The sequence below is a fragment of the Argiope bruennichi genome, chromosome 10, assembly GCF_947563725.1.
Source record: "Argiope bruennichi chromosome 10, qqArgBrue1.1, whole genome shotgun sequence".
Lineage (NCBI taxonomy): Eukaryota > Metazoa > Arthropoda > Arachnida > Araneae > Araneidae > Argiope > Argiope bruennichi.
The window spans coordinates 71,985,284-71,995,151 of NC_079160.1; the positions used below are offsets into that span (position 1 = coordinate 71,985,284).

Consider the following 9,868-nt stretch of genomic DNA (forward strand, 5'->3'; position numbering starts at 1 on the left):
TTGAATATGAAGCTATATTTAAACGATTTAACTTAAATACAATCAGTATCCTCTGCAAAGTAGTTGGTCACCAAAGGCGGTTAGTAGGAATTTAATTAGTATGGTAATAAAATCATTTTATCATTGGGGACTTTAAGGACAAATCACCGATTCAGAGCTGTGACCAAGATTATTAAGGAAAATAACTTTTAAATTTCATCACACAACACAATTTAATTGTATGTAACAATGTAGATGTGAGAACTACTTTCGATTCTGTAGATAATTCAAAACTTAATATCTTGATTTAATATTAATTTCATATTCATTTTTTTTTTCAATACACTAGCAAGATTGAGCCATTGCAGATACTGATTTCCCGACAGTCCATGAATATGAATCTTTGCAACTCGACCGAGTCATTTTTGTTCCTCTAAAATTAAATACTGTGAGTAAAAATGTTTTTAAAAATATACGAAAAATCCCGCAATTTCACATACTCTAATAATTATGAAATTTACAAACTGGCCATTTTATCGCTTTCGTTATTGAAATTCTACAATCCTTTTTTCCTCTTTTGTTGATTCATTTTATTCTAAGGAATTATACAAAATAATTAAACAAAAAGGAAAATGGTTACAGTTAAAATATTACGTTGCAATTTGATATCGTTTTAATATTATAAAAAAACTGGCATCTATCCGACTCTGATGCATATTTTAAAATATTGTCTTTCATTCTTAATTTTGATTAAATTTGCTTTGATATACAATTATAAATATTTTTTGACTCGCAACCAATACAGTTAAAATGAATTCAAAACTTAAACCATGTATCTTCAGTAGTCAAAATTTTTCCTTACGTTGCTACTTCAGTTTTTGCTAACTGCTGATTCATTATCGTCTGGAAGTATTCCAAAATTACTGTTATCTATCAGATATGAGAAAGAAACATAAATAAGAATTGTTATCTTGTGTTTATATTGCATCTTCTGTTTATCCAGTAAAAAAGAATCGCAAAAGAATCATTTTACCATTAGGAAGTGATGAAGGTAGTTAAGAATAAAGGACTGTTTCCCCAGAATTAAAGAATGACGTCATGCATATCAAAACGACATGAAAAGAATGTTTTCACGATCACATGGAAAATCGAGAATTTTAGCTTCTATGATGTAAAAGAAGGGAGTGTGCTTCGAACTCCAGAATTTTCAGTGGATATTTTACAGGAAACTAAATGGGAACTATGGTTATTTCCAGTATCTACCGCATTTAAGGATCACATGGCATGTTATCTCAGATGGGATGGACTTGCAGTTCTGGATTTCGAAGGTGAGCTTTCGTTTATAGATAATAATGGATCTTGCATTAAATCTGAGATATTTTCTGGATGTGTTTTCAAAAAAGGAAAGTGCAGTCATCCTCCTCTCACTGCAAAGCGAGATGAAGTTTTTACGCGCAAAAAAGACGAGTTTTTATCGCAAGACATTCTAACTGTACGATTCGTCATTCGCAGTGATAAAAAATTTTGGTATAAAATAAAAGAATGCTTTATTAGGACCCGGATACGAGTCGAATGCACAGCTTTCATAGGAGTTGTGGAGAAATTCAACGATCCCTTTGTTAGGAAAGCTGTTTGCATAAAACCCTTATCAACTAAAGATTTACCCATTTCTGTTTGCATGCACATAACTGAAAACGAAATAATTTACATTGAATTGATACTATTAGAATATATGAACCTAAAAGTCTGTAAATGCAAATTATTTTTATTAGATGCCTTTGGAAAAGAGGTCGCTTTCGGGCAAAATGAATTTTCATATTTTAATAGAAATCCACAAATAGGTTGGAAAATTCCTTTCCCACTTTCCAAAATGAACTTAATAAATCTCAGAGAAAAATATTTACCTAATAACACATTAACATTTCAGTGCCATATTGCTTTCTCTACAGGCATAGAATACAATAAAATAGAGGAAACTCGATTTTTCTCTGGAAATGACCAGGGTGCGGTTTCAAACGAGCTTGTTGAAACTGATAAGTGTAGATCAGATGTTTGTTTTCTTTGGAAGGATAACTTGAATTCCTTGCAAAACGATGGCATATTACATGGAGTGTCAGTTTCATCGAATACTAAAGAATATATGGAACACACGCAAATAGATACATCTAAATATATTATAAATTTATCGAAAACTTCCCAAGGTGCAATGATTCAAAACACCATCAACTCTAGTCCTGGTAATAAGTTATCCGACTGCTCACTTTCTTGGAAGAATGATCTGATGTCGTTATACAAAAATCAGATTTTATGTGACGTGGAACTTCTGACTAAGACTAAAGCAATTCCTGCACACAGTTTGATTTTAAGCATAAGATCTCCAGTTTTTAGCGACATAATTGCTACAATTGTAAGGATGAATGGGAATAATTGCGCAAGTTCAACACCTCTAAAGATCAATCTTCAAGACTTGGACGAAGACACTGTGGAACAAATGCTCATGTTTTTATATACAGATAGCATTGATGGTATGGGATGGAGAAGAGTAAAGAAATTATACTTGGCAGCTGACAAATATGAAATTGTTGCAATGAAAGAAAAGTGCTCATTTCTCTTATTGCAGAATATCCAGCCAATTAACTGCTGCGAGATATTGCTGCTAGCAGATAAGCATCAAGATAAACACATGAAGAAAGAAGTGCAGCTTTATATTGCTCAACACAACGAAGAAATCGTTGATGGCGACCAGTGGAGAAACTTAGAAAAAACTAATCCTTTTCTAGCTCTAGAAACCTTGCACACTATAATCTTGCATTACCGGAAAGCATCATGATTTTTCGCTTAAAAAACTTACTGTATCATGTAGGTTGTAGCGTAGAGAAGGTAAGTGGGCCGGGACAGAATATTATAATTTAGTCCCCAGTGATAAAAGAAAACTAAATGGTGACCATTAGTTTTTTTTCCCAATCATCGCATTTGATTTTAAAAACTGGAACAAACATGTTGTTTTTTCTTCAGTGAACCACCAAGATTGTCTCTGGAAACTTTTATAACTCTCTGACCTCTCCTAGTTCTTGACCAAGTTCATTCTGACAGAATGAGAACAAAATGAATGAAGAGATGTAAATGTAAATTCGCTGAAGGCTCAGCATTACGAAGTACGCATAATACATTTTGAGATCTGCTCGATTTGAGCTCTTGTATGAGAAAATGCCACTGCCTTTGTCCCATTCTTTACGCTACTGCATGCAGCTGTTAGAAAGTGGCTAGATTTTTCTAACACTATAGAAACCGTCTGTCTCGTGTAGCCAGTGTATGGGGAAGGGAAATGATGATTGAGACATAATGTAATTATTTCGCTTAAAGTGATTTAGCAAATGTCAATGATGCTCGGGTCATGGTATCAGCTTTTTGTATTCTTATCGTATCTTACTATACAAACTAGCATACACACAAAGACATTGAAATCCGTCTAGTCATCCAACCGCTACATCACTGCATGAATCCGCACTGTCAGAAAACTAAGATTTTTTAAATAGAAATTTACCGCTTCATTTACCTATACGATAAAAGGAAAATTTGATTATGGTTTTATTTTGTGAGACATAATATTTAACTTTCAGATAAGGAAGTCTGAATACGGCGATAGGATGAAAAAAAAATTGGAAAAATAGCTACCCACTTAATCTGTTCCAAATATTTTTGATAATGTTTAATTTTAACCAACCATTGTTGATCATGCAATTTTAGTAACATTTTTTAAATGTTTCATTTCGCATGTGTTTTGTTAAAAAATTGATACTAAAGTGTCATGATTCCTTATGTCTTTCTTCATTTAAAAATTGTTATGGAGTTTTTGCACTGCATCTAAGAAAAGACATATTTTTAAGCGATCAGTACAAAATATGTGATTAGTTAAATTTCTAATTTTAAATAACATGATAGAAAAAATAGAGTTCTAACTGAGGAATATAAAATATCCAGCATCCCTGTCTCTTTCTTATTCTATTTGATTGAACCAAGTTATCAAAAAATAATAACAAAAGTAATGAATTAAAAAATTGATTCAGATATCAAATAATAAAAGCATACATTTCTAAAAAGTATTTAGAAAAAAAGAAATTTTTCTTCATACATAATCTGTATTTCAAACATTCATACTGATTACGTCCGATTTACAATCTCTAATGCATACAAATAACCCTATTCAAAACACTTCTTGTGCACAGCCGAAGCAGTAACAACGATCCCCACCCCATTCAGAACACGGTTAGGAAAAAAAACTTTAATGCTCAGTGGAATGCATTTCACACACAACGGAGGAAAAGATGGCGATAGAGAAAAAGTTCCCAAAGCGAATTTTAGGGGGAAATTGGCAAGCAATAGTGATTAATACAAACTTAACTCCTTCACAGTCGAAATGTATATTAATTAAAAGTAATATATTAATAATTGTAGGTTGTAAAAAATAATGTCCCCAAAACCTCAATATTAAATAAATTAATGCACAGAACGATCATTATTATAAAATGCTTTTTATTTAAAAAGGTTCATATTTTAGAAGCTTACAAAAGTTCTTTGTTTAATCCATGATCAAACAGTATCGCAGCAGCACACGTTGCAAAACTAGAAAGAAAGGGCGGGAGAAGGAAGTTGTGAAAAACCATTTAGAATTTATATAGCTTCAAACGAGGATTATCCTTCAATCCAGATGAGTAAACATTTATTTTAGGAGAGTGTGTTTCACGATACTGCAGCTTATTTATTTATGAGACAGAAGTAAACTGTGAGAATCAAAGAAATGAAAAGTTACATATTTGAATTCAAGAAGTTAGCAAATAACTTCAGGCATGTAATAAACTGAATTGATTATATGTGGGTGGCACTTAATCAATACCTGAACCTGATAACCAATTTCGAACCTGAAACCCTCCGGTCCCATAGCCAAGACCCTACCACCAGGCCACCGTAGCCCTCAATATATCATTCAGAATTGTGAAAGTATTAAATAACAAATATGCATTAACTATGTAAGTTAAAATTATGGGGCAGTATTGCATCAAAGCTGGTAAATCGTAACTTACAGGCAGATAATTTTGCTTATTTGCAAAATAATTTGTTCTGATAATTAAATTATACTCTTGCTTAAAACCTAATATAAGTGAAATAATGAAGTTCTTATTTATGTGAATTAGAACTGCAATATGATACACCAGTAAAAAAATTCCAAAGCATTGTATCTGAAAAACAGATCAAAGACAATATATGTATATATAATATAACATAATATATATATGTTTTATAATTATAATATCATTACAAATTTATAGACTTATTATTACTATTATTGTGATTTTTCTCTAAACTTATGGCTAATTTGTTTAATTTGACACTTGATGAAAGTAAATTTTTATAACTACATTTGTAAACAGTGACTATTCCAGTTTATAATACAAGAAAGACAGTATGTTGTTTCATTATGCCCAGTTAAATACCCTTTATATATTTAAAAATAATAAAAATATATTTGAGCAGAATTCTATTTTACCCATTAATAACCAATATTTGTGTTGAACTTTATATTTAAAATTAAAAATGTTTAATTTCAAAGAGCTATGTCTATAGTTTTCAAACATGCAGAAATACTCAAGACATATGCTCACACAGTTACTTATAGCATTTTTCATACTGTTCACTTAATTGCTTATAATTTAGATGACAGCATTGAAAAAAAAAAAAAAAAACCATGATGAGAATTCCATATTGTTCAGATCTTTGCTAACTATAAATTACTTCAAAAAAATTGAGACACAAAACTCTGCAAACAATATATTTATTTATCAATCATTTTCAATTCAAAGAATGTTTACTGATAAGACAATATATCACAATAAAGAAATCAAAAATTAAAGAATGAGTAATAAATTGACAACAAATGAATAACTTTCAAATTAATAGAAAGTATCTGAAGATTTGCAGAAGGGAAGGGAGGGAAAAAAATAATAAGACTGAATTAATCAAAAAAGATAAAATTTAAAAATTATGTTTTACGAAAATCGCTGAAAACCTGAGAAAAAAATATGTTGCACAGAATGCCCATTAACTTAAATGCTTAACTAAGCCAAGAGGTATCCCAAACTATCGATCATGACCCACTGATAGTTCTTGAGTCAATTTTTGGTGAGCTGCAACAAAATTTCAAATGTACAGGTATCCTTCTACAAAAAATGTAATTAGGCTTGAACTGTTTATCAAGTCATACACTAGAAATATTTTTTTAAAAAAGAATTTAATAATTCTTTTCTTTACAAAAGTTTTTTAAAGAACATATATTGTTTGGCTCTGAAAAAACTTCATGTGCCAAGAATGAAATAAGTTGCATGAATCAGTTTCTAATAAGCAGGTCACAATGTTTAAAAGTTCAGGAACACCCCCTGACTATGTATCATGTGTTAAATTAAAAAACAGATTTCACTCAAAGAATTAATTTTTTTAGAAGAAACTTTGTCAATAGTTATATTTAATGTAGAAAATATATGACAGTGTAGAAGTGAAATGTAATAAATTCATCTTTTAAAATTTTTTTAGAAAATATTTTCAGCATGTAAAAACATATTTTTATCATAAAAATTAGGATGATTAATAGAATGTTATTCAAATATTAAATTTACACTTAAAAAGAATTTAGCATGTAATATTTTTTTTCAGAAATTATAAACAGAATATTACATAAAATATATAATTAAGATTTTCTTTATATAAATAAGTAATAACTATCTGTATTTTAAAATTCATATACAAGAATTTAAAATATATTTTGAAGATGGACTTCAAATTTTTTGAATCTTACTCTCTGGTGAGTAAAGAATAGAATGAAATGATAAAATGAATTTTTAAATTTTGTATTTACGCAAAAAAAAGCTCTTAACGATGAAGTTGTAATAGTCATCTAATAAAACATCTTATGCAAAGTTTCTTTTAAAAAAACACAAAAATTTATTTCATCCAAAATTTTAAAATATCAGAAGTCTAGCAAAATCATATTGGATAAATTCCCGACATAGTATACATTTTTATTTCTTAGAACAAAAGAATATTTTTCTCTAAAAGTGACAAAAGTCACTTAATATTAACGTTTAGTATGACAGAAAACCAAAGTAAATATTATTCATAAATTTTAAAGTTTTGAAAATGTACATATTAATATTATGTCATATACAGCTGAGATCAAAGGCATAACTTTACAATAAAATATCTACTTCCTAAAAATAATTTTAAAATAGTTCTTGACAAATAAAAATATGTTACTGACCATTAAGAGAATATCACAGGGTATTTTATTGCTTTTCATTTCTTAAATTGTCTGTTATCAAAAATTAATCGATAAATTAGGATTTAAAAACAAATGAAGATTATTATTTGCTTTACAAAATGGCGAAACCACAATAAGAACTTACTGTATAGCATGATCTTATTGCAAAGGATTATAAAAAAAACTAATAACTGTTTTAAGGGGGGAAAAAAAAACCTCAAGAGAAATATTTTAAAAATATATAACTGGGGAGAATGGTATTCCACTATGATTGTACCAAGGCATTTGTAGCAAATCCTTCACACAAAAATATAAATCAAAGAAAAGTACATACATCCAATTAACACAGGCATAATTTCAAGATCAAAAAACAATTATTTTCTTTCATTAATTTTCTAAAAACTCTCATTAAGTTATATAATTGTATATATTTAAATATAAAGCAGCTAAGATTTTAATAAAAAAAATATTAGGTATTAAAAATAAGGAAGAACTATTCTTCATTTCATAACATAACAAATTGAAATTTTTCAAATGAGTTTTTTTAAAACTTCAATTTTGTTTTTCACTTTTTATTAACAACCTTTTTACAAAATTTAATTTTAAAAAACTGTAATCTATTAAATTTTGATGAAATGTATCCATATACATACACAAAAAACCTTTTAGTTTTTAATTTTATTTAAAAACCTAAAACACAGAGCATTATGTAAACCGGAAAATGTTATTTTTAAATATTAATTTGAGTATTTTTAAAAGAAATTTAGAGTTATATTCATTCATATAGCTAAAATGCAAAATATCTTCCAAATCAGTAAACTACTTGTCATAGAACTCTCTCCAGTTAAAAAAAAAATGTAAAGTTTTCAGAAAATTACAATATAGATATAACTTTTCTCTAAGTAACTAAAAATAAAAATTTTAAGGGAAAAAAAAAAAAAAATAGAAAATCTGTGCTACACACTACATTACTTTTTCAAAAACATATTGCTGGAGCACATTGTGAGACAATGTGCTATTTACAGGAACAAAATCTCTCCACAAAACATGTGAAAGTGGCAATCTTAAAACAGAAAACCACACCAATTCTACGATATCACAAAAAACACGGAGAAAATGCGACAGATTAAGGTTACAGACACAAAAATAATTATTATTAAAACTTTATTACAATTTAATGGCAAGTAATGCTTAGACAAATAAGATATTTTCCTTCCAAGCATATTCATGAAATACAATCCTTTAATATTTTTCACAATATAACATACATGAAATGAATGAATATAATATTATTATATTAAACCTTTCAAAAAATATTAATGATTCCTTTTTAAATGAAATTTCTTTATTTGTAATTGATTTTTTTAAAGAAATTATCTGATTCAAACTTTAATTATTTTCAGTATGCTTTTAAATGAGTAAACATTTTATGTATTTTTTTTAACCCAATGCTAACCACTGCAAGTCCCAAAAATTACAAAAATGTGACATTTTTTTTCAAATTGCAAAATGAGTAAATCACCAGATAAACTATAATGGTAAAACACACCAACATTGAATATTAGAAACGAATTTACTATTCTTTCTCTTCTAAAAATATTTTTTACAAAATCCTGTAAAATATTTTATTTATGACATATTTTAAGAAAACTCAAGACATATTTCCACCTATTTTAAAATGCATATTAAAAAGTCACAGATATTTCAAACAAATATCATAGTTTAGGAAATAAATTTTAGCAGTCATGTTACATTAAATGGCAACAAAATCCTGATAAAAGTAATAAAATTCGCTGACCACTGTCTAGGCATATCTGCACATTGGAAAGAAGACAGGCCAAACTGATTAAAAATCAAAATTAATCTATGAAAAATGAGAATTAACATTATTTATAAAAATAAAAATGTTGAACTCACAATATCATTTATATTTTGATTATATTTTATATGTACAAAAAATCCAGGAAGAATTTTTTCAGACATCTTTTTTTAATTCAGACATCTTTTTTAATTACAGCTAAATAATCTTTCAGAAAAATATTTAAATATGAATGATTTATTAATAAATAAAGGAACAACTTTCAGAACAAAAAATAAAAGAACCAGGATTATTCTGAATCTAAATATCTTTTAACTTTGTACAGGAATTTTTGTAGATTTTAGATAAAAATAGCATTTTTCATGAATTTCTATGACGTTTCTATATCATTTCAATTTAAATAAATTGGTTACAATTGCTGATTTCCATCTAACCATCATTTAAAAAAAAAAAAAAAACTGGTAAAATTTGAGCCAGTTTCTTGTAGTAAATATTTAATAGCCATTTTTTTTTCTTCTGAAATTCAAATTTATTTGCATGAAATTCTATATATATGTGTTCTCTTTTTTTTTAAATTTACTGAAGAAACCTGTTTATACTGCTTATTTGTACTTTCTTATACAATTTTGCATTAATCCCCCCTCTCCTTTGCTAGTTTTAACAATGCAATTATGCGTCTGTAACCTTAGAATATGAATAACAATAACAATTCAAAAAACTTAATATTTAACCATAACAAGATCAAACAGTGCATAGAGAGA

General features: G+C 28.0%; 1 protein-coding gene across 1 annotated transcript; it reads left to right on the forward strand.

Annotated features, from left to right (window-relative positions):
- Positions 1-930: 930 nt before the first annotated feature.
- LOC129988575 (uncharacterized) lies at positions 931-3,738 on the forward strand. Its single transcript, XM_056096825.1, has one exon. The coding sequence runs from the start codon at positions 1,070-1,072 to the stop codon at positions 2,807-2,809; it is 1,740 nt and encodes a 579-aa protein (XP_055952800.1). The 5' UTR covers positions 931-1,069; the 3' UTR covers positions 2,810-3,738.
- Positions 3,739-9,868: the final 6,130 nt, after the last annotated feature.